We start from the raw sequence: 24,515 nt of genomic DNA, 5'->3' as shown, positions 1-24,515 counted from the left end.
TATACATGAGATGACTGTATCGTCCCTATCAATTTCTTTTTTAATTTGTTTATTATTTTTAATTATATAAGTAAAATAGGCTCATCCCACCTTCTCTAACCCCAACACCCACCACTTTGTTCTTCTCCTACTAGGTATTTTAATAAATAAATAAATAATGGTAATGAGAAAAAAAAAAGTTACAGAAGGACAAAATAGTCTAATAGTCTTTTTCGCCTTTAACAGGTTCCAAAATTGAAACAAAAAAAAAATATGTTGGTCCGAGTTAAAACAAAAAAAGAGTTGTCCATTCACGTAAAGCCCGATGTGGTTTTTTTTTTTTTTTTTTTTTTCTGAACAACAATAGAAAATTTATTACGGAACCAAAAACAAACGGGGCTCTGGACAACATAGAAAACAGAAGGAAAAAAAAAACCGCAAATCATACAACCTGTTACGTGCTTAATGATCTAAGACAATATTTTAAGTTCCTTCCAAGTCTTCAACTATGACATTATGGGCTTTAATAATGTAGACAGTTAATACTTAATAGTTAATAACAATAAAATTTGTAGACCGAGGGCAAAATCGTCAAAGTTTGTAGAGTCCAATATTAGCAACAAAGCTTTTCTTCAAGCAATTACCAAGGAATCAACTTCAGAAGGGCAAAATCATCCAAGTAATGTAAAACTTTGAACTTATATAAAACCAGAGTCCACAATACATTTGTTCAAAACTGAACGGATACTATTCAGCTTGATGACCAGGGGCTGCATCAACAAAGGCACAATCGTTGACATTAAGGTTAAAAAACAAATAAAAATCATTGATGTACACTCAAGGGCAAAACCGACCAAATCAAAGGCTAAAATAAATTACAATTACATCTCCCAGACAAGTCTTTCTTTAAGAAACCCAACATCCACCTTGATGAACATGGGCAAAATGAGTGCCAAAGTTGAGATTGAGAATGCTTAAACACCCTTATTGCATATGATATACAAAGAACAATACCAAATTCCTTAAAATTAATAAGAATGCTTAAACACCCTTATTTCTGTGCGAAAGTTTTGAAGCTCGCAGTGACTATTTGTTTTTATTCTTTTCTGTTGGTTCAAACATTACACACATCAATGAATATTTGTATTGAGAGCTTCTGCTTGCTAACTGAACCAAAATTAAACACAAAGTAAGGTTAGATTCAATCTTAATTAAATGCAGCAACTGATAAAATGGAAGAAGTAATAACATGAATTTTTGGTTTTTCTCATGATCATTGACAACTCACTCATGATTGTTAAAATACAGAAGAAGAGACGGAGTAAATAATTCTTAGCAAAAAAAAAAAAACTCTCCTAACAATTACAATTACGTATGTAAAAACATAGTGTTACTACTACTACTGTACAGTGAAACCAAATACACTACTAAGTAGTCTAATACCTGGCTGTGAGCCTGTTCCCTGTTTCCATTATACAGAAACAAATCTTTCTCAGGAGGCAAGGAGAAAGCTTCAGCAAGCAATTAAGCCAAATTGACGAAAATCATCTTCCTTCATGAAGGTCTTCCGAAAAGAGGGCTGTTCTGGATATGTTATCATGATCAAAGGCACTTAGACCAGAGTAAGGACCGGAGGAGAATATAGAAGACGTCCCGTCTGATTCAAATGTAGTGGATGATTGCTTCTGAGTGGCAGTGGCAGTGGCCGCGGGTCCCACGTCCTGATACTCCGTGACACGCTGCACCATTTTCAGCGACTGTACAACTTCCCCCATGGTGGGGCGTTGGTTTGCTTCCGGGGCCACACATGCTGCTGCAATCGTACAAACCCTAGCCAGATCTTCAATCGGGTACTTTCCCCCAAGCTTCGGATCTGCAACTTCTTCCAATCGCTCCTTATCTCTTAGAATTGGCCGAGCCTACATTGTTTATTTATTTTTTTTATTATTTAAAAAAAAAAAAAAAAAAAAAAAAAAAAAATTAAAACTTACCCAAGAGACCAGGTTCTCCTGTCCGGATGGTTGGCTCATCTCCACAGGCTTCCTTCCTGTTAACAACTCAAGCAGGACCACCCCATAGCTGTACACGTCACTCTTGACCAGCAGATGTCCAGTCATGGCATATTCAGGAGCCACATACCTGTAATGTAAATCAATGACCATAACATAATCTTGTAAGGTGAAAGCTGAAAACAAAGATTAAACACGAACCCAAATGTGCCCATAACACGAGTAGACAAATAAGTTGCTCTGCCCTCTGGGGCCTGTTTAGCTAGCCCAAAGTCTGCAACTTTAGCATGGAAGTTGTTCTCCAGTAAAATATTAGAAGCCTTGAAATCTCTGTGGATCACACAAGGCTGTGAATCCTCATGAAGATATGCCAGTCCCCTTGCAGCATCAAGTGCAATCTTCATCCGAGTATCCCAATCCAAGGGACAGTTCAACCCTAGTGGGCCTGTAAAACCAACCAATTTATAATTTATAATTTATAATTTATAATTTATAATTTATAATCAATAAGTAAGTTACCATGGAGCCAAGCCTCCAAACTTCCATTTGGAACAAGTTCATAGCAAAGAAGATTTTCAGAAGAATCACGGTTGCTGTGGTAACCAACAAGTTTGACAAGGTTACGATGATGCAGCCTACTGAGCATCTCAACTTCTACCAAAAATTCCTTATCCCCTTGTTGCCCTCCACTAGAAAGCCTCTTTATTGCCACCTGTGTCCCATCACTTAACACGCCTTTAAAAACTCTTCCAAAACCACCCTCACCAAGTATACTTGAATCTTCAAAGTTATTAGTCGCTTCTTTTAGTTCTTCATATGCAAGAAATCTTGTACTCGTAGGATGCGGGAAAGATCCTCCTTCCCTTGGCTTATTAGCTGCTGCTGCTGCTGTTAACAACAAATCAATCATAAATATATTCATTCATTCATTCATAACACATAAATCATCATCATACCAGTTTCTTTTGGTGATGCTTCTGGTTTTCGTCTACGTGAAGCACATGAACAAAGTATAAGCACAGATATTACAGCAACAGAAAGGATTCCAGCAGCAATGCCAACAAGAAGCATCAAGCTCAGGTGCTTTCCACGACCAGAAGAAGAATTATTGGCTGATGTTGGAGTGGAAGGCAATGAAGGAGGCGACTTTGTGGGTGATGTAGCAATGTGAGGTGCTGCATGTATATGGAGTATATTATACATGCATATATCATCATCATAAGTTCATAATAACATGAATAAATTCTGAGAAAAACAAGTCACCTGGAGCAGGAGCAAGAGGCTTGAAATAGGTTAAGTTGAGCAGCTGGTAACCACCCACAAGCTTGGGGTCTAGATGAACCTTGTGTGTAGAAAGTGAAGAGTTTATTTCAGAAGCTTCTGTGGAATTAAAACTGATTCCAGTATGTGGAGTTATGTCCATTGAAATGTTAAGTCTTGATAAGCTCAGCAAATAAAAGTTGATTAGCTCGATCTGAGAAACCCTGAGCCCAAGTTGAGTAGCAAACTGCTGAAGAAATAGATTCCAATTCGGGTTAGATGACACATTCAACAGGAGAATGTCAAGTTTTATCGGATACACACAGTGGCATCCCTCCATGTCCCGTTTCAGCACAGTTTCAGGTCCACAACAATCTGCCAAACACAAACACAGTCCATATGTATCAATTCTTTAAAAAAGAAAAAAAAAAAAAGAAAAACATATCTTATTTAAAGGAGTAAAAAAAAAAAAAAAAAAAAAGGTATCTTACTGGAGGAATGAGGAGACAATGGTGGCTGGGTTAAGCCAGTAGGTAATGTACCAGCACCAGATTGAGACTGAGCAGGAGCAATATCTGCTAAGCGTGGAGGTGTAAGCATGGTGGCAGGAGGTAGTGTTTCACTTTTCCTGATTGAAGGTTTTGAGATTGAAGTTGAAGGAGGCTGAGTTGAAGCTATGAATGCTCCATAGTTAGGTGGCTGAGCTGGTGATAGCACAAGCTTTGGTGCACCAAGGGGCGAAAGACGTCTCCTGTGTTGATGTTGTTTCTGGAACAATGGAAGACTGACTGGCAGGGGTAGATCAGGGATTTCATTAGTGGGTGGAGATAAAATTTGTGCCCCCGTTTGGGTTTGGTTGTCAGTGAAATCAGCGTTGGCAGTGCATATGATGATGATAAATGGAATAAGCAACTGTTTCACCAAGGGCCAATGCGAATGCTTTTTCTTTACTGATCCTGCAACGCAATTTAGATAACGGAAAGAAATTGTGTTGGTTAAAAGAAGCAATCATACAAATTTAAATCATAATTCTTGAATGAATGTTTGTTTAAAGTATTATTTATACAAGATTAGCAAATATCTGTGTACAATTAATTGGTTGGGGGTTAACCTAGGGGTCCTTGATTCGAATGTTTCCCTTGAAAATAAGGTTTATGCCCTAACTTAATCAACTGGAATCAACAAGTTACATCAACACCAGGTGTGGATTGGGATTGCACATTATAGATAAAAACCTAATCTTCAAATCATAAGTGGATTAGAAAACCCCAAAGGACCGAAACTAAAATTAACACAGGAAACGAATTGAGAAATAAGTAGAAGCGCACCAGTGCAGTTAGAAACAGCAATCGACTTTATAGCTTCAGACATCACCGGCGCCGACGGACATGAAGGGTTCAGATCTACAAGATTCAGTCAAAGGGTCAGCTAGATCACTTGCTAAGAACACGGGCAATGCCCATAAGCCACTGAATGAGCAGGATTGGCGTAGATACCAGCTGAATCGGAGCTAAAGAAAAAATTGGGACTTTCAGATTTAAAGCACCTTCACCTTCTCCGACAGGTGAATTGTAACGAAGAGAACTCAACACATGGGTGGAATGGAATGAAGAAAACATAAAACAGCTAAGCGAAATATAGAATTGTGAATCTTTTGGCAAGAAATACGGAGATATCGTTGGCTTCACCCAGCCATCAAAACTGAGAAAAGAAGCTTTCGAATTACTACAAAATAAATTTGGTCTCTTTTTTCTCGTGCAAGGTGTTTTTGGGTATATATGCCTTCGTCTAACGTGCGCCATTAACGGAAAAGTAGACCACTATATAACGGTTAAAAGCCATCACCGTCAATCTCGTCACCGTCCAAGTGTAAATTGACATCATCATTCAATAGTTGTAAGAATTAAGAAGACGGGCAGTTGGATAATGCCCAGATGTGATCCTCAATCTCATCCCCACTCAATTAATCATTACAAAAACAAAAAAAAATAACAAACATTAAATCTATGTTTTCAAAATAATCACTAAATAAAAAATTAGAGATTACTATTTACAAATAGTCACCATTTTCACACAAAGCATCGGCAAAATAAGATCGTTTTGTGATTTTGGTAACGGACATGTAAATGTCATCTTTAAAAATGATGGGTCTCGCCTATTAAAAGTATTAGATTTATTTTTGGGATAATAACTGTTAATATAATTTTTGATTTGTATATATATTTAGTCACTGAGTTTTTTTTTCGTTTATATTTACCCTTTCAACTTGTTAAACTGTACACATTCAGTCCTTATGACCGGCTACTCCAGGTTAGCCGGTAAAAATGACTTAATAGGGTAATATATTTCTCATTTCGTACACGTTTAGTCCTTAATATTTTTGTACATATTAGTCCTTAATATTTTTTTGTTGTAAAAATAAGTCATTTTTGTTTTTATACCCATTCAGTATTTATAAATGGTTTTTGTATGTTTTTATCACGACATCTTACGTGGGACAATCATTAATGAGATGTTTTGGGGATTTTGATGCTTATGTCCTTCGCGATTTCGACTAGTTGGTTGCTTAGGTTATGTGTTCTGAACGTCATAACTTCTTCATACGATCTCGGGTTTTAATGATCTTTATATCCATACGTTCGTATTTTAATCTACTACAACTTTCGTTTAGATTACTCCCGTTAAAAATAATATATTTTTACTTACGATCTTTATATTCATACGTTTTTTTAGGAATACATGTATGGATGTTTTTTTATAAAATCGTAAATAAAAATATATTACATTTTAACAGGAATAATCTTAACGAAAGTTATAGTAGACTCAAAAAACGAACACATAGATATAAAAATCGTTATAATATGATATCGTATGAAAAAAGTTAGGTCGTTCAGAACTAAAGACCTAAGCCAAACCATAAGACATACATAACCAAGTTGTCGGGATCACGATGGACATAAGCATCAACAACCCCAAACACATCATCAATGATTGTCACACGTAAGATGTCGTAAAAAAACTAATGAAATCATTCATAAGTACTAAATGTGTACTAAATTTGTACAAAAATACAAAAACAAAAATGACTTATTTTGAAACAAAAAAATATTAAGGGCTAAATGTGTACAAAAATATTGAGGACTAAATGTGTACAAAATGAAAATTATATTATGTAACGCCCGTGTTTCTTGGCTAGACATTAATGATGATGTAATAGTCTAGGTTAACATTTGTAAACCGTTTTGAAATAATAAAAATGTATTATTTGAGTATTATGTGTTTTATGCTTAATTGTGTGACTTAAATGAATTAAGAATAAATTTGAGCGTTAAAATAAAATATTAGATAAGCCCAATATCTATACATAAAGAGGTAGTGGTCGTGATAAGGATTCCGGATATATAAAGAATGTTGAAATCCGAATTATAACGAAGAAGTTATGACTTGTCGAAGTTTCGCGACAGAACCGGTATGACACTGCGTGACGTAAATAGTGAATTTATTATAGAGCGGTTTTTAGCCTTAGTGATCTAAAGGAAAGCCGTAGAATATGTTAAACCGAGAGCATGCATGAAAAGAACGTCTAAATCTGACTTCGTATGAGGAAGTTATGATTTTTCGAAGTTTCAACTTATTAGTATGCAGCCCAAAGTTCGAATATGAGATCGAGTGATTTCTAGCCGAGACAATCTAAACGAGAATCGAAAATCTCGTTATTAATAGTGCAACGGTAAAATGACAGACGAAAACGGACGTCAGATGAAGAAGTTATGAATTTATAACGGACTTTTCTTGTCCCTGCCTACTAAAAATAATAAAATAAAAATAAAGTCAAAAATATCCGACGGATTCTAAACGAAAGTTGTAGAGCATAGTCTCACCTACGCGTGGATATAAAGAATGTCAAAAACGGAGCTCGTATGCAAAAGATATGAATTTTTGAAGTTTTTAAATAAAAATAAATAAATATTCGAAGCTTATCCGAAGTGGGAACGCCTCGCGTTCAGAAAGGGAATGCCCCACGTTCGTTTTTCTCGGCCTCGGATGAGTCACGTCGTAGCTGACACAAGTTGGCATCGAACTGAGGACCTCGCCCCGCTCCTACGGATGAGTCACGTCATAGTTGACACAAGTTGGCTTAGACTATGTGCATCATAGTGTATTACTCTTTTATCTGGTTAATAATATTATACATAAAACTATCAAATATGACTTAATTACTTGTATGTCCTTTATGTGTTTTTTTCTACCAAATATAAGCTGTAATGATACCTGGTCATATAGAATAGTAATTCAACCCTTATTTACTGAAATGATCCTTGCTGCAACTAGAGATGCACATTTATTGGTTTTGCTTTTTCTTTTTTAAAACCGATTCGATTTTCTAACATTTTTTTTCTAGATTGGTTTTGGTTTTTGGTTTTTTTTTGAAGTGAAACTGATTTAAAAACCGGTTTTTTCGATAAAAAATGCTTCAGTTTGGTTATAGTATAAAACTGTTTATATATATATATATATATATATATATATATATATATATATATATATATATATATATATATATATATATGCCTAGGTTATTCTATTCAAACAAAATATTGTGTTATTGTATGCATAAACAGGTAACATTCACTTTCTTAATTTACCAAAAAGTTACTAATTAGGAAACACAAGTTTAATTAATAAAAATTTTCGAATTTTCAAATATATTTGATTTTCTTAACTTTGAATTTTCATTTTTTTTAATTAATTAGATTATAATTCTAAGATAATTTTGTTAAAATGATATTCTATGAGAATGTCAGATTATCTATTCCGACAAAATAAATGTTTTGAATGAATGAATATTTTGAAGACAAACAATAGTTTTGAACTATCAGTTTAAAAATAACCTTAAAAACTTCTTGGAGAAAACAAAATTGGAATTCATGTTTCCATTCTAAAAGAAAACATCAAAATGTAACAAGTAATACATTCTAAAAGAATAATGTGGTCCGTTCTTTAAGCATCAACTTTTGTGATTCCAACAGAATTGGAATTCGTGATTTCATTCCAATAGAATTGGAATTCGTATCTTACCTAACCAATTGCAAATAAAATCATATTCCCTAGCATAAACAAGCATCTGAATACCATCTTCCAAAAGCACTGGAATCCCAACCTTGAAGTTGGAACACAAGAATACCCCATTTGACTTAGGAAAAGTCAAAATTGAACCACTTCACATTTATCATGAATTATGATTGACATCCATTAAACCCGATGTATGTTCTAAATTCAATTCCGATCGTGATTGATCCGGATTTTGAAGATATGATTTCCACTTCCAATGAAGCTTGCAATACACAAACCAAATTTCTATCCTCTGATGCTCGAACAGTGAACGATAATACCGATTTTTGCTTCTGAATGATTTTAGTTGCAACATTCAATCCCAAGTTAGTAATATTCAAAATCGCTGAAGGATGATAGAATCGATTTCTGTTCGAAATCGATTCTGGTGAGTTCGGTGGCGATGATGGCTGATGGTGTTGGTCAGCGAACGGGCAAGCTCCAGCCACTTATCTTCTTCAATCATCGGCATCGGTTAGGTTGAAAAAGTAGGGATGGATCGGTGATAAAGAAGCAGTAACGGTTTCAAGGGATTTAATGGAAACCAATCTAATATTTTAGGGATTAATTAAATTTTTATTTAATTAACAAAATTAATTAATAGGTAAGATTATATATCCTTATTTAAGTTTTTGAAATGATTGGCCCACATTTATATATACAATAACACAATAATTAGTTTAAACAAATGAACCTAGCTCTCTCTCTCTCTCTATATATATATATATATATATATATATATATATATATATATATATATATATATATATATATATTCAAACCTATTACTAACCATGGTTTGGTATAAACTAACATGTTTTGGAAAAACCTGTTCTCAAAATCCGTTTTGGATTTTTTTTGTTGATTAAAAAAATGGTTTGAATGTACACTTCTAGCTCAACAAGGGCACATTCTTGAAATAACCTTGGACACTCATATTATAACAAGGTTTGGACAGTCTGTGTTATATTTGCTAACATTTTATGGCATAAAGTTTCATTTGTTTTATAATACCACTATAAAAAAACATTTAGTTTTTTGATAACACAGAATAATTATTTTGACATAGAATTGAACATATAACTTGATCACTTTCTTACTAATTTGACGACAATTGAATATTTAACTGGACCACTTTTAGACTAATTTGACAAAAAAAAAATTACTAGATGGACAACAAAAATTACTAGTTTGACAACAAAAGTTACCACTTTTCCAATTTAATACTAGGAAACACTTAAAATGATTTTTTGACGGAAAAAAATAGTCGGTGTCTTCAACGAAGAGGGCGTAGTGGTTTCAATAGTTAAACTAAGTCATAGTGGTTTTTATGGATTTGACCTTAGAATTTTTCGGAAAATCACTTAAATGAAGTTTCCGTTTTTCATTCCCACATGATTATATCTTCATTCATTATTTTGTTGATTTCTTCTCCAAACATCTACAATTTTTATTTTCATCAAATTGATTAACAAAAAATCAATAATTAAAAATACATACATAAAAGATTGCCTCGGTTCGGTTCTTCAATCCCAAAGGAAACAAGAAAATGGTTTGGTAGCCAACACATGAGTACATTCATATGTTTTTCGGATTCGTACGTTTTAAGCACCGCCATTACGTATGTTGCAATTCTGTTAATCATTTGTCTTGTCATTGTATTGCATGGGTATCACAATATTGCATATAAATTGTTCACATAATCCTCCACGCAAACTGTAATCACTGAAACGAAAATATTCGCCTAAATAAAACTAATAGCTTCGACAGATTAAACTGCATAGATTACATGTGTAAGGTAAACGGGTGTAGAAACTATTTTTTGAAAAACTATTTACACCCGTCGTTTGGCGCGGGTAAACGGCTAGTATGTGTGTGTGTGTGTGTATATATATATATATATATCACCGTGTATATACGAGTTTGTAACCTAGTATAATTAATAGATAAAAATAAACTATATATATATAATAATAATAATAATAATAATAATAATAATAATAATAAAAGAAAGTAATATGGACAAATCAAACTTCTGCTTTATTTAAAAAAATAGTATAAGTTTATATTTCTAGTAATATTATTCATTTCTAAATAAATTAACTAAAAAATAAGGGTTGGAGAGAAATGAAAGCAAAAATAAAGAAAAAAGATGAAACACTAAAAACCAAGGTGAATTAACCAACTTTGAGATAACATCTTTTGTAGCAACCAACTTTGATAGAGCACCTAGTATAACATCCATCTTTGGGGAACACCTTTTATAACAACCAACAACCAATACCAAATAGCAACAATAGTAAAATCATGTCAACCAGATTTGTTTCTCAAGTCACACCTTTTATAACAACCAACTTTGAGAGGACATATTTTTTCTCAGCCAACATCGATTAGCAGCATCGGGTAAGCATGTTAACCACAATTTCTACACCAAGTAAGATCTCTAAGTACTTCAACATTATTATGGCAAAATGGTCATTAACAAGGGCACACTACTTTAGAAGCACTTAGTCACTAATCAATTCTTAGCAGTTGATTATATTTATGTAGTCGAGCAACCACACCTTGCGAAAACAAAAAATACATAAATTTCTCATTTTTTTAACGATAAAAGAAAAAAATATAAGATATATTAAATTTAAGAAAATTCTAGTTAGAGTTATGTTGTGTGACTACTTAATAAATAAATAAGATGGAATAACAGACCATGACAATCATAATTGAACTCATTTATTGAGTTTCAAAATTCAAAACTACTATGATTCTTGAAAGTGAAACATTTATGCTTATTAATTTAATACTATTTGCTATCAATCCCTGACATACACAGAGAATCCGATATCACACATGGTTTTTCAACATAATAAGAGAATCAAAAATCACTTAGGAGGTGTTTGGGATTCCTTTTCAAGGGGAAAAATCATTTTTATAAAATGACTTTTTGTAAAAGATTTTTTTTTCCAAAAAATGTTTAAAAAGTGTTTGAGATTTCTTTTACTTTTCGAGCCTTCAAAGTTCAAAAAGTTACAAAAAGTCACGGATGTGTGACTTTTGCAATTGCTAGTTTTTATGCTTTGGGAAAAGTTGGTTTTAAAAGTCATTTTTTATTTGCCAAACAATTTTTAGACTTTTCTAACTTTTTGGAAAAGTTAAAAGTCAAAAAGTTATTCAAAGGAAAAACAAACACCTTACTGTTTAAGAATGGGCTGAAGAAGCAGCAGATTGCCAGCAGAAGGCAAGCGTCGTGTGCGTCGGGTCCTTTGGAAACAAATCCTTGGGGGTATTTCTATGTCTTCAATATCTCTAAATTAAAATAGAGAAAATTATAAATATAACCAAATTCCTTAATTACTTTGTTAGAAAATAGGCAAAAAAAAAAAAAAAGCTCAAATTACGAAAATAGTCATCAAAATCGCAGACGGACTTGTCCATCTCCGATTTTACTTGTCGATCTGTGATTTCCCCTTTTTCAGGGGTATTAAAACGTAATTTTTTTTCTTCTTTCATTTTTCAATTTTTTTTGAAGAACTCTCTCTCTAGAGATACTATGGACGATTTCATTTTTTAAAATGTTTCAAAGTTTTTGTTGGAGAACTCATTTTATTAGAGATGTTTTAAATAAATATTCCAAAGAAATAAGAACTAAATTGATAATTTTTTGCAAAATTTTATATATAATAATGTTGTTTCATAGTTAAACCATATTAATTTTTTAGTTAAAATTTAAAAAAAAACGCAAAATCGTAGGTGGGATGAGAGGAAATCGCAGATGAACTAAAAAATTGGGGTATTTATACAGAAAAAATATAAAAAAAAACCACCTACAAACGTACAAGTCGGTAAAGCACGATTGTGGCAAATGGAATGCTAAAATCACATATGGGCTTAATCCATCTACGATTTTCATGGCTATATTTATAATTTGAGTTTTTTTTTTTTTTTTTTTTTTTTTTTTTTTTTTTTTTGGGGCTATTATGCACAAAGTAATTAAGAGATTTGATTATATTTGCAATTTTCTCAGTGGAGATATAAAAATATCCCGTGGAAAAATCAGCTCCTTAAACCCTTGATTTAGAAGCGTAGAACCCTGGGTTATATCAAACTGACCAATACGCCGGCGGAAGGCAAGATAGAGGATGATGATTATCGGATGCCGGAGCCGGATATTATTCGGCGAAACGTCGACGCTGCTGAGAATGCTTTGCACGGTGGTGGAAGAATCAAATGCTGCTGCGGTTGACCTTGTGTCGCCACCACGTATAGAATCCGCAAATGAAAAGCGGTTATACAGAAGGCTGTCGGCGTTGGGAGCCACGGGTGGGACAGTAGCACAAACATTAAATCAATACATTAGAGAGGGTAATTTCGTTAAAAAGATTGAGTTAGAGAGATGTATCAGGGAACTCCGCAGGTATGGCAAGTACCACCACGCTCTTGAGGTATGTGTTTGTTCTAGTTGCTTACCGATCAATCCAGATGTTATCGTGTTGATTTTACTAGTTTAAACTGCTATAGTATAATTATTTTATAACAGTTTAAATTAGGGTTGATGTATATTCTATTTCTATTCTATTCTTCCACTGTGTTTGGATTGGATTTGTTTCTGCAACCGGTAAAAACAAAAATGGCCCTTGTTGCAATTTACAAGGAATATGATTGATTATGCAGGTAATGGAATGGATGGATAAGAGGGATATCAACTTTTCCAACACCGACTTTGCAGTGCGTTTGGATCTTATATCGAAGGTCCATGGTGTGGGTGCAGCTGAAGGTTACTTTCATGACCTTTCTCCACATTTGCAAAACAGAAATACTTACGGAGCTCTCCTCAACTGTTACTGTAAGTTAAAAATGACAGATAAAGCATTGGCTCTTTTTAAGGAAATTGAAGCCAAGAACTTCACCACCACTTTAGCTTTCAACAATCTAATGACACTGTATATGGGAGTGGACCAGCCTGAAAAAGTCTCTCCTTTAGTGGAAGAGATGAAGAAAAGGAAAATCAATTTAAGCAACTTTACTTATAACATCTGGATGCATAGCTGTTCGCTTTTAGGAGATATTGAGGGGGTAGAGAGGGTTTTTGAGGAAATAACAAAGGAAAAAAAAGAGACTTGTAACTGGACAACTTACAGTAACATTGCTGCAGCTTATGTCAAAGTAGGTAATCATGAGAAAGCCTTGTCTGCTCTTAAAATGCTTGAAAATGAGATGGGCCTGGGCCTGGGCCAGCCTTCACGTGAGGCTTACCATTTTCTTATAACGTTTTATGCTGCGCTTAATAATCAAGAGGAAGTTCATCGCATATGGAATGTTCTAAAATCGTCATTCGAAACAATCAGTAACATGAGTTACCGGATTATGCTTCAGGCTCTTTCTAAAGTGGATGATCTGGATGGATTGAAGAAATGTTTTGTAGAATGGGAATCGAATTACTCATATTATGATACGCGTGTGGCTAATGCTGTTATAAGTGGTTATTTAAGACATGGCATGGTTGAAGAAGCTGAACTAGTCTTCCATGGATCCGTGAAGAAATCAAAAGGGCCTTTTGTTCAGACTTTGGCATTGTTCATGAAGCATTACATTGGGATTCAGCAAATGGATCTGGCTTTAAAATGTATTGAAACAGCTGCAACACAAAGTGAAAACAGTAACTGGTTTCCCCACATTGACAGTATTCATGTGTTGATGAAGTATTTTGAGAAAGAGAGAGATGTAGAGAGTGCTGAGAAGCTAATGGAGATTTTAAAGAGACTGAAATGTGTTGATGATAAGGTGTATGGTTTGTTGCTGCAGACTTATATAGCTGCTGATAAAATGGATCCGGATATGCTCCACAGGATTCAAGAAGATGGCATTTTGGTAACCACAGAGCTCCAGCACATGCTTAAAAAAGTTTGCCCCCAGTAGCAACAGCAAGCATTTTTATAGCGAGTGACATTATTTTCATCCTTATTAGGGGGAATTTTGGGTGTTTGCTTGTATTTATTTTTGTATCATATGACTTGAAAAGAAAAGAAGGCAAAAGAAAATGGACTTTTTTTTTTTACTGAAATATAGTACATATAAAATGTATTTACCCATAGAAAAACTAATTTCATAAAGGTGAGATTTGAGAGATCGGGAATTTGCATTTCAGTTTCAGATCCAATAAATCATTTAATCGTATGTTGCAATTTTTGAGTTTTGAATTCATACATAAAAATGACCTATGGTTAAATTTTCTTTTGGTTTGGTTTTTATTTAAGAGTTCTGAATTTTATTTGGGGTTCATCTAAATATGTATTTTTAGCCAGAAAAAAGAACGGTGGCCAGAAGGGTTCTGGCTGGAAACAATAGTGATGGTGCGGATCATAAGAGTTAAAACAATAATTATGATTTTAAAAATAAATAATAAAATCAACCAAATTTATAGTTTAGGCAATTACTTTTCAAGATACTATGGTTTTGTAAATATTTTTTGAAAATGCTATACATTGGTAAGAAAATGTGAAAATGAATCTGAAAGGTTAGGCTAGAATATAGGGAAGGGAATCCTGATTGAATGATGAACCATACATGATACATATATATAATATATAATGGAGTATATATTTGCTTCAGATTTAAATTGGCTGATTCTACCATTTCCATGTGCAAGTGAGGAGAGGAGAGGAGATAAATATGGAGCTAAAAGCTCGTATACTTGTAATAATCTCCATCTCTTCTCTCATTTTATTATATCTATCTGTTGAAGGTTTGAGTATCCTGCCAATACCATCCATAGTCCAACCGAATTCTAAATTTAAATTTGATGAACCAAAAGATCAAGGTTTGCCCAACCAGGCGGCACCTCCACCATTTTTATTAGGTTTAGACGAAGCCAAAGAGACACCAATTTCATCCCCTGATTCCTTGATTTTCATAGGCAAAACCGTATCAGCCCCTGCTTCTTCCTCCCTATTACCCGAATCAGAAATATCATTAAGCCCAGAGGCCATGGCCCCTGCTGCAGTAGCCTCATACGGAGATGCATCGCCGTCCTCCTCCTCCTCACCTGCACCGGGTTCTTCCACCCTATCAGAAATAGAGGCGATGACCCCTGCAATAGCCCAAGGTCCTGGTCCATCAGGATTCATTGATCAGGACATTGCTTTGGCTATCGAAGCGCGTATCAAACAAAGCCAGAGTGATTCTCAAGTAGCCATGGAAGAGGCTAAGAAGCTTCTGAAGGAGGATCCGAATATTGCTTCTTCAGAAACGGGCAAGTGTCTGAGCAAATGTGTGGATAAGTATGCAGCGAGTCTGAATGAATTGAACAGGGCTATAAAGGATCTTGGAGTCCGGGACGTGACATTGCTAGCGGATGATTTTGGTGCGGTGGAGACGGATATCTTAAGTTGCCAGGCATGCTTCAAAGACAAAGTTGGTGAGGATTCTCCTTTCAAGGCATTAGAGGAGGCCACCACCAAGGCTGCTCGTGAGTGCTTAACGGTTATGGATTATGCTGTCGTTTGACTCCTTTTTTTTTCTTCTGTTTCATGGTTTACATTAGTTAGAGGTGAAGTTCATTATGATTGTAGAGTATGTTGTATTGTATGTATATACTTTTTGGCAGGAAGAAACTTTACCAACTTACAAAAACGAACATGCCATCGACTAGTATCATATCAATGGTTTCATATTTATTCTTTGGTAAAGCGAATGCAACGTATACGGATTGGTAGTATAAATCACAAGCCAAGTCAATTCTATCGATTTAAATATTTACTTTTTGTATTATTTATAAGGGTTAATTGTATAAAAAATCTTACGTTTTACAATTTATGATTTTTCAGTTTAAACCTAAATTTTTTCTTTAATTAAAAAAACCTTACATTTTTCCATTTTCCAATTTGGTCCGTGTAGGTGGACTGGTAGTATTTTTATATATTTTTTTCTTTCAAGTTAAACCTACACTTGTTTTTCTTCTTTTGAAAAACATTTAATTCTTTCCCGAAAAAACTCACATTTGATAAAAAAATTTCTTGAACCAACTTTTTCATTTTGGTTCACAATTCTCGTATTTTTATTGCTGTTACTTATGGTATTTTTAATAGTTTTCAAAATTAAAAGTTGAAAGAATCATTTTTTTTTTCAAAACAAATACAAAAGATGACGTGTCTATTTGTTGTTAGCAAAATGTATTTTTTTTCGCAGAATGTTCAAAGATTGTAGCATGTGAATATCAACGATCTAATCTGTCATGATATCTTAGATTGTTTTATGAATAAAAAAATAATGACAACTTGCTTCGAGACACTAATCTATGTTTAGAATATACTTTCAACTTTCATGTTTTCCTCTTAAAAATATTTTTGATATCAAAAACGATTTGATTAATAGTAAACTCATTAGATTCATTTGAGACACTAGTTTTCGGATAAGTAGTCATATCAATAGTAGTAGGGTAACAAATTCCTTGGCCATTATTTATTGTTCAAATTCAAATTAGATGATGTAGAATCTCCGGTTAGAATATATATAACCTTTAGTCTCTATTGTATGCATAAACAAACTATCTACTAATTTGGAAAATGAAGGTTCTACGTTTGCTAATTGAAGGCTTTGTTAAATTGAATAATATTGCAATGTTTAAGGAATTTGTCGACCATAGTATTATGAATATGACTACCGATTGGAAAGATTGGAAAAACTAGAGTTTGAAAGGAATCTAAATTTTGATATTGAAAAATGTTTATAACTGGAAAAATATGAAAGCTAAAAAAATATATTCTAGACATAAATTAGAGTTTAGAAGTTCTCATTATGTTTGATTAACCAGTTTAAGATATCAAATTAGACTAGACCTTTTTCCTTCACGTATTATAATCTTTGAGTATCATACAATTAAATGTTGAAATGCAATTTGCCAACAATATATAGGCATGTCATATTTTGTATTGTTTAGAGAATTGTTTCCTATTTTAAAATTGAAAATTGTCAAGAACACCATAAACTACAACTAGAAAAACAAGGGAGTAATGAGTCAGAATGAAAAAGTTGGTTCAAACGAAAAAATTTGTTAAATGTGAGGGGGTTTTTGACAAAAAAAAATTGATGGATGTTTTTGAAAAATAAAAATTAAGGGTTTAAAAAAAATAATTGTGTAAAACCGGAAGATTACCGATAAACTTGATAAAATAACCAAGTCAGAAGAAATGAAAAAACAAAAAGGGCGTTTTTGAAATATAAAAATAACTTTAAACATAAACCAATATAAAATATAACGTCTTTTGTCTAATTAACTATATTTTATAATATCAATCTAAAAAACGATAGATTTAAAAATAAACTTTTTAGAGGGAAAAATATTTGTTTATGAGTGGATATCTTAATTTTTAGGAATTACTTTTATTAAGGTTACATTTACAAATTAGATGAAAAGTTGGATGATAGCTAAAAAACTGATAGCTATAACTTATGTGGTAAAATCTGTATGAGATATGTAAAATGACATAAAAAAACATACAGAAGATTAATTTAATATTATAAGAAAAATATGTAATACTTTTCATAAAATTAGAGTAAATACAAAATAACAGTTACTATAATATATGTTTATTTATTTATCAATTTTTTTTTTGTATCGCATATCCTTTAAATATAGTTATAAAGTGTAAATGCCATAATTATCACATCAATTTAACTATTTGAGTCTTATGTTTTGGCGGGTTTAAGGTTTAGGGTTTAAGGTTTAGGATTTAACTAAAAAATAAGAAACTACGATAAAGTGGTAATCGTATTGTAAGTCTTTATTTATTCAGTAGTTAATTTTATACGAATATATTATTATAATATATTTAGTTATCTTATCTAGTTAGCAACCAAAAGTGAGTTTTATAAGTATTTTTTTAACCTAATTTATAATTTATAAGTTACAGTTTGAATTGCAAAACATAATATCCTAAAAGAAACTCGAAAATAAGATTATTTTGACATTCCAAACATAGCCTAAATAGTATATTTCCATCAACCATGCACGGATGCACCCAATTTCACGATCTAGGTTTTCTGTTTTAGGCTGCTAACTTATCATAAGCTATTTAAAAAATAGTTTATAAAACATCTAGCTTATAAGTTATTTTATAAGCTACAATAAGCTACTTTTGTAGTCTTATCAAACGCTAAATTGCATAAGATAGTTTATTTATGGAAAGTATGGTATTAAACTGAATTAAAATATATATAACTAAAAAAGTTTTAATGCATATAATTACATTCTAGTTGTGAGACTCGTATGTTATACAGGTTGATTAAAACAAAATATTAAATAAAAACAATTAAATAGAAAGTTTATTTGAATTTGAAAATTTAAAATAAGTGAAAATTATGAAAAAAATCAACATGCGAAAAATAAATAAATTAAAATTGACCCATGTACTAGACTTGTTAAAATTATGATAGGTTTAATTTATGGAAATTGGAAATTACAAGTTCACCCAAATCTAAACAAAAAAAAAAGCAAAAATCACAGCCAACGTTGGAACTTTCCACTTTTCTCATTATACCTTAGAAGATTTCAAAGATTAGTCGGAGGATATGGATTAATGTGAGAAAATGATTTACGCTAAAAAAATTAATGTAAAACTCACAAATTCGTTTTATACCAATTTACGCTCTACCCAAAATCATATATATTGATTTTAGAGACATGTCTTCTAGGTTGTTGATAAACATACCTTCTACGTCTTTCTTAAGATTTTCTTTTTTTAAATATTTTTTTAACCCATTTCTAGTATTTTCCCTATTCAACAAATTATTATTATTATTTGGATGTTATAATTGCTGATGTATAATTAATATTATTATTATTTGGATGTTATAGTTGCTGATGTATATCTATGTTGATGTGACAAATTTTTATTATAAGTAAAATCTAGTAACAAATGATAACCATGAATATTCATGATTGATTCTAGTTTTGGCCTTCTTAAATCCTAATCGATTGGTAGGAAATGATACAGCAAACCCAGGCCCAACCCGAGCGCCATGAGATTTGTTTCAATTTTGGGTTTTACATTCCCACACGCAACAACGTAACCCAAATAAAAATCTTGTTTATCTTCTTCCTTCGTTGGCTCATCCCCTCACCTCACCAACTGCCTGCCTCACTCCGTCGCATCGTCGTCGTCGTTTAACGGATAAGCAACCATCTCTTCCTCCACAAAAACACAGCGACCTCTCATATCGATAAACAAAAATGGCACAATCCTGCATCCCCTCTCTCAGATTTAACTCTCTCGCATTCTCTTCTACAAAAAGCCCTAGTTCCATATCTGAACAGAACTTCCACCCCCTTCCTTCCAGGTATCAAATTTTACTCTTTATATAAAAAAGTGTCTCTGTGCGTGTGAGTGTTTCTTGTTAAAATTCTTCAGTGATTTTCAATTGGATAAATTACTCATTGTGAAGATTTATTACTTGGGGTTGCTGGGCTCTATTGAAGCTAAGAACTTGATGATTAATAACCTGAAGTGCGCTTGCTCGTTAAAATAGAATTATAGAAACGAAGAAAATCCTTCCTTGCCTATCGTTTCTTTCTGTTGACACTTAACTAAAGACTAACTTTTTATATCCTTCTACACCAAAGTAAGTCAATTTCTCGGTCCTTAAAATTCAAGGAGTTTGATACTGACCATGCCCAAATAAACAAAAATCTTCTACTCCAAGGGTTTAAATTCATTCTATAAAATGTTGATATTGACTATTAATGGATTTCTTGGAAGTAGATGATATATCTTGATTGGAAAACACTAATTTCACAGGAAAACACAGGGTTGGTTTTTTGGGTTAAACTGAACATGTGAGAAATAGAATGAATAAAAATCTGCATTTGTTATATAAAATAATAACAGATTCATAAGTGGTAGGTTAATTTTGGGGATGGAGAAAATGTGATGATGAGGTTTACTGATTGCATTGCAGGAAAGCAAGTAAATTGAGAAGTAATCAGAAAAGTGTTGGGACTTGTTCTTCTTCTTCAGTGAAAGCTGTTTATTCTGGTGATTATTCATCATCAGTGAACAAGAATTTGAGGCAGGGAGTATGGTCCATTAGGTAGGAATAGGATTATTATGGTTTTTTTTTTTTCAGTCTGTTTTGGTAAATAGTAATGATAAAAATATTGAATTCACAGGGAGGATGTACAAGTTCCATCATCACCCTACTTCCCGGCATATGCACAAGGTCAAGGGCCACCCCCAATGATGCAAGAACGGTTCCAGAGTGTTATCAGTCAGCTTTTTCAATATGTGAGTTGCTTCATCTTTATCTTTAGCAGCCTTACTTACACCTGTGACTTCTTACTTCACTTTCTTTACATAATATACCTGTATGTTGTGGTGTTTATAGAGAATTATCCGTTGTGGTGGAGCTGTTGATGATGACATGGCAAACATCATTGTTGCTCAGCTTCTGTACCTTGATGCTGTTGATCCTAACAAGGTTTGACGAGATCCATGTGTTTCCCAATTAAATGTTGTAGCGAATACATTATACATTATACATACATGATGCATTGAAGTTGATGTTGACAGGATATTGTGATGTATGTGAACTCTCCTGGAGGATCAGTGACTGCTGGTATGGCCATCTTTGACACCATGAAGCATATCCGCCCTGATGTCTCAACTGTATGTGTCGGGCTTGCTGCTAGGTAAGTTATAGAATTTCATGTTCATTTGTTTGACTTTTGTTGACCAATTCCAATTCCAATTCCAATGACATGACAGTATGGGGGCTTTCCTGCTTGGTGCTGGGACCAAAGGTATAATCCACTTTTGAAATTTGAATCTTTGCTAATAATAAGCCTAAAGTAGTAAGTATATGGTATGAATGATATGATTGTTTGTTTTGTAGGAAAAAGATACAGCCTTCCGAATTCAAGGATAATGATACATCAACCTCTTGGTGGGGCACAAGGTGGACAGACCGATTTAGATATCCAGGTGGCTGTTTTACTCTTTTATTTTGGTTCCATAATACACAGTATATGTTTTGTTTTGTGGTTATGAATAATTAATTGTGTTGTTGCATTTTTTAGGCTAATGAAATGCTGCACCACAAGGCGAATTTGAACGGGTATCTGGCGTACCACACTGGTCAGAGTCTTGACCGAATCAACCAAGACACAGACCGTGATTATTTCATGAGTGCCAAAGAAGCTAAAGAATATGGGCTCATAGACGGTGTCATTATGAATCCTCTCAAAGCCCTCCAACCGCTTCCTGCTACTGCTGCCTAGTTCAACTTATTCATATTTTGCTGTGATCTCATCTTCATGTTGTGCCACTGCCAATTGCCAAATCAGATTTCATTCTGAATTATATGCATGCATCATCACTCTGTCTTCTTCATCCTTTTCTCCCAATTACAACTCTATTTTACATGTTGAAAAAAAACACATTAGTGTATTATTTTTCTCAAATACAGACATCATCTTGTTTCTTCATTATTAGAATCCTCTTTCTTCCTCCAATTTTTCAGAAATGGGTGATCCTTACTATGTCCAGACGTATTCTTTCTGGTTCACACTACATATTTCTGAATATTACCTATTGTACTCGTCCAACTCTTTTTAGATATTTGTTCAAATAGAAATTAAATATCCTCCTATCACTATCACTTTTAGATGATGATAAATGTAATAAAAGTTTATTAATACTATTAAATATGACAAATATCATAATTATAGGAAAAAAAAAAAAAAGAAAGATATTTGATATCTCCACCTAAGATTAATTTCCGTTTATGTGTGATTAATTTTCGGCTATTTCCGGTCCATTTATAAATTTCATTGCGTTAGCATACGTGACAATGTGATGTGATGTCAAAGTTTAGATTTAAGAAACTGCATTGGGAGGCGGATTGGCTAATACATTATACAACAACAAGTTGGTAAGCTCTAACTTCACCAGAGTGCCAACAAAATTGATTTCAAGTCACAAGTGTTAAGGACTTAAGTTTTATTATCATTATCCTGACCCCCAACCCCAACAACCGTTTCATACATACATTACATGATAATAAAACTAGTTACAATCCTTTAATCTACACCTTCCTTATTAGGTTTGTGAACACAACAGTTTCGATAAACTTAAAAAGACAAAATAAATTATATGACATATATACAGAGATGTCAAACAATAAATTATAAACTATAACCATCATCCAATTTACAAAACAAATACAAGACACAAGTGGACCATTTTATTTATTTATTTTTTAAAATGTGAAGAGTCAATAGGGTAGGATTTTTTAAAAATACAATACCTAATAAACCATTATGAGGAAATCTTGCTTTCGAAAATGCATGTAGCATATTTTTTTTGTGTGAGTGTGTGTGTGTGTGTGTGTTTGGGATACAAACTCATTTTGCAAGAATAGTGTTCATTTTGATCATTTTCTTATAAATGAGGGAATTCGAGTTCCATCAATTTGTTGTGGTTGTGCATACATGCTCCTTAGGAAGTTACTGAATAAAGATTGTGGGACCAATTATGTGGTATCATTGTGCGGTGGTAGGGCGAGGTCAATGAGGTTCATTGTGAAAAGTGAAAGATACGAGGCTATTTTTTCATCCACATTCTACAAGTATGTTTGATACTTTTATTGCTAATGCTGGGTTGTTTGATTTACCTATTGGGTTGGGGGATACTGGTTTACATGGACTAACAAAGCTGTTGGAAAAATGAGTAAGCTTGATAGTTTCCTTCTGTTGGTAGGGCTTTTGGAGTTGTTTCCTCATTTGTTGGGTGTTATATTAGATCATCATTTTTTCTGATCATCGTCCATTTCTGTTAAAAGAGGGGGTGCATGTTTGATTATGGTTCATCTCTTTTTATATCATTTGACACATGGTTTCTTGTAGATGGCTTTGAGAAAGTTGTGGAGGACTCTTAGAAAAATGATGGGATTATAGAGTCAAATAGGTTGGTGTCCCTCAAGAAGAAACTGCAAGTTCTTAAGCAAAACCTGAGAATGTGGAATAATACAACAAGGGAGGCTCAATTGTCTTTTAAAATCGACATTCTCCGAGGTTTAGGGGATTTGGATAATCAGTTGGATTGTGGGGTTAGTACTTCTAATGACATGGTAGCCAACGCTTCCTTGTTAAAGGCTTTTGGTGACATTGATCGGATCGAGGCTTTTGGTGACATTGAACGAACTCAACGGCAGCTCCGACCTCCACAGCGTCGGAGAACAGTCAAGGGTGAATGGAGCTCAAACATACCTTGGGGTGTGGCTTGAATCCAACTCTAACTACATTCTTCCTCACAAAATCCTAGCCAACACTCAAATCGTTTTCAAGTTTTTGTCTCGGGTTTCCAAGCTAGGAAGGGAGGAGGGACGATTCAAAATTCAAATGATAAGGGTTAGGTCCCGTTTGATAGTTTCTGTCTGGGAAAGTGCTGTCTGGTAAAGTGCTGTCTGGGAAAGTTTTCTGACTGAGAAAGAAACCATGCTGTTTGATTGTACATCTGATTGACTGTGCTGAATGATGATAAAAAGTAATAATTCAATAAAAATAAATTTAAAAAAAGTTATTTAAAAAAAATTAATAATCCAATAAAGAAAGAAAGAGGCGGGGTTTGGTGTATAAGCCAATTCAGCCAGAAAGATATGATTTTGGGGCTTTCTGGGAAAGACATATCTTACCGGGAAAGACCCCTTCTTTTGTGCAAATCAAACAGTCTTTCCGGTCCATTCAGCCAGAAATATCTGTTTGGATCTGGAAAGATGCGTATCAAACGGGGCCTTAAAGAACTTCCAATATTCCATTTCCATCTGGTCCAAAATAGACAAAGAACTCAGTTTCGCTTGCTGTGTCGCTGCTCCCAGATAGGAATTTTCACGTTTTGACAATATTGGTCCCTCTGGTTCTGCATATAAACGATAGCTCCCCCAAAAATGTTTTTTCTAATAACAATAGTTTCTGAAATTGCAATCTACACCCTAGACTTATATATATATATATATATATATATATATATATATATATATATATAAAATTCATTCAAAATAATTTATTTATTTAATTAACTCATTATTATTATTATTATTATTAAACAATAAGAGAATTACGTACCGGAATGGAAATAGGGGGTTACACCAAGAGTGTCAAAGACTTTT

The 24,515-nt window shown here is 33.4% G+C and overlaps 3 protein-coding genes across 7 annotated transcripts; 2 read left to right on the top strand and 1 right to left on the bottom strand.

The window, feature by feature from the left end:
• Positions 1-659: 659 nt before the first annotated feature.
• LOC111902066 (probable serine/threonine-protein kinase PBL7) lies at positions 660-5,010 on the bottom strand. Of its 5 annotated transcripts, none has more exons than XR_006187521.2 (9): positions 4,577-5,009; positions 3,740-4,204; positions 3,252-3,623; positions 2,945-3,163; positions 2,508-2,876; positions 2,190-2,433; positions 1,971-2,118; positions 1,423-1,898; positions 660-1,146 (listed from the first exon to the last, which is right to left on the bottom strand). XR_006187521.2 is itself a non-coding variant. In XM_052767945.1 (9 exons), the coding sequence occupies exons 3-9, from the start codon at positions 3,846-3,848 to the stop codon at positions 1,524-1,526; spliced, it is 1,836 nt and encodes a 611-aa protein (XP_052623905.1). In that variant the 5' UTR covers positions 3,849-4,204; positions 4,360-4,483; positions 4,577-5,009; the 3' UTR covers positions 1,225-1,523. The 5 variants fall into 5 exon arrangements, 4 of the variants coding, with proteins under 4 accessions (XP_052623905.1, XP_023753711.1, XP_042754524.1 ...); XM_052767945.1 differs by lacking the exon at positions 660-1,146 and adding an exon at positions 4,360-4,483 and having other exon boundaries at positions 1,225-1,898; XM_023897943.3 differs by lacking the exon at positions 660-1,146 and having other exon boundaries at positions 1,225-1,898; positions 4,577-4,651; positions 4,745-5,009.
• A 7,296-nt stretch (positions 5,011-12,306) lies between these two features.
• On the top strand, positions 12,307-14,412 carry LOC111902065 (pentatricopeptide repeat-containing protein At4g01990, mitochondrial). Its single transcript, XM_023897940.3, has 2 exons — positions 12,307-12,799; positions 13,029-14,412. Exons 1-2 carry the CDS (start codon positions 12,497-12,499, stop codon positions 14,271-14,273), a joined length of 1,548 nt encoding a protein of 515 aa, XP_023753708.1. The 5' UTR covers positions 12,307-12,496; the 3' UTR covers positions 14,274-14,412.
• A 4,946-nt stretch (positions 14,413-19,358) lies between these two features.
• LOC111902064 (ATP-dependent Clp protease proteolytic subunit 5, chloroplastic) lies at positions 19,359-21,834 on the top strand. Its single transcript, XM_023897939.3, has 8 exons — positions 19,359-19,691; positions 20,310-20,441; positions 20,521-20,635; positions 20,736-20,828; positions 20,921-21,039; positions 21,116-21,150; positions 21,243-21,331; positions 21,427-21,834. Exons 1-8 carry the CDS (start codon positions 19,585-19,587, stop codon positions 21,625-21,627), a joined length of 891 nt encoding a protein of 296 aa, XP_023753707.1. The 5' UTR covers positions 19,359-19,584; the 3' UTR covers positions 21,628-21,834.
• The last annotated feature ends 2,681 nt before the right edge of the window (positions 21,835-24,515 follow it).

Source organism: Lactuca sativa, chromosome 9 (genome assembly GCF_002870075.4).
Source record: "Lactuca sativa cultivar Salinas chromosome 9, Lsat_Salinas_v11, whole genome shotgun sequence".
Classification (NCBI taxonomy): Eukaryota; Viridiplantae; Streptophyta; class Magnoliopsida; order Asterales; family Asteraceae; genus Lactuca; species Lactuca sativa.
This window is presented reverse-complemented; position numbering and strand designations above follow the sequence as displayed.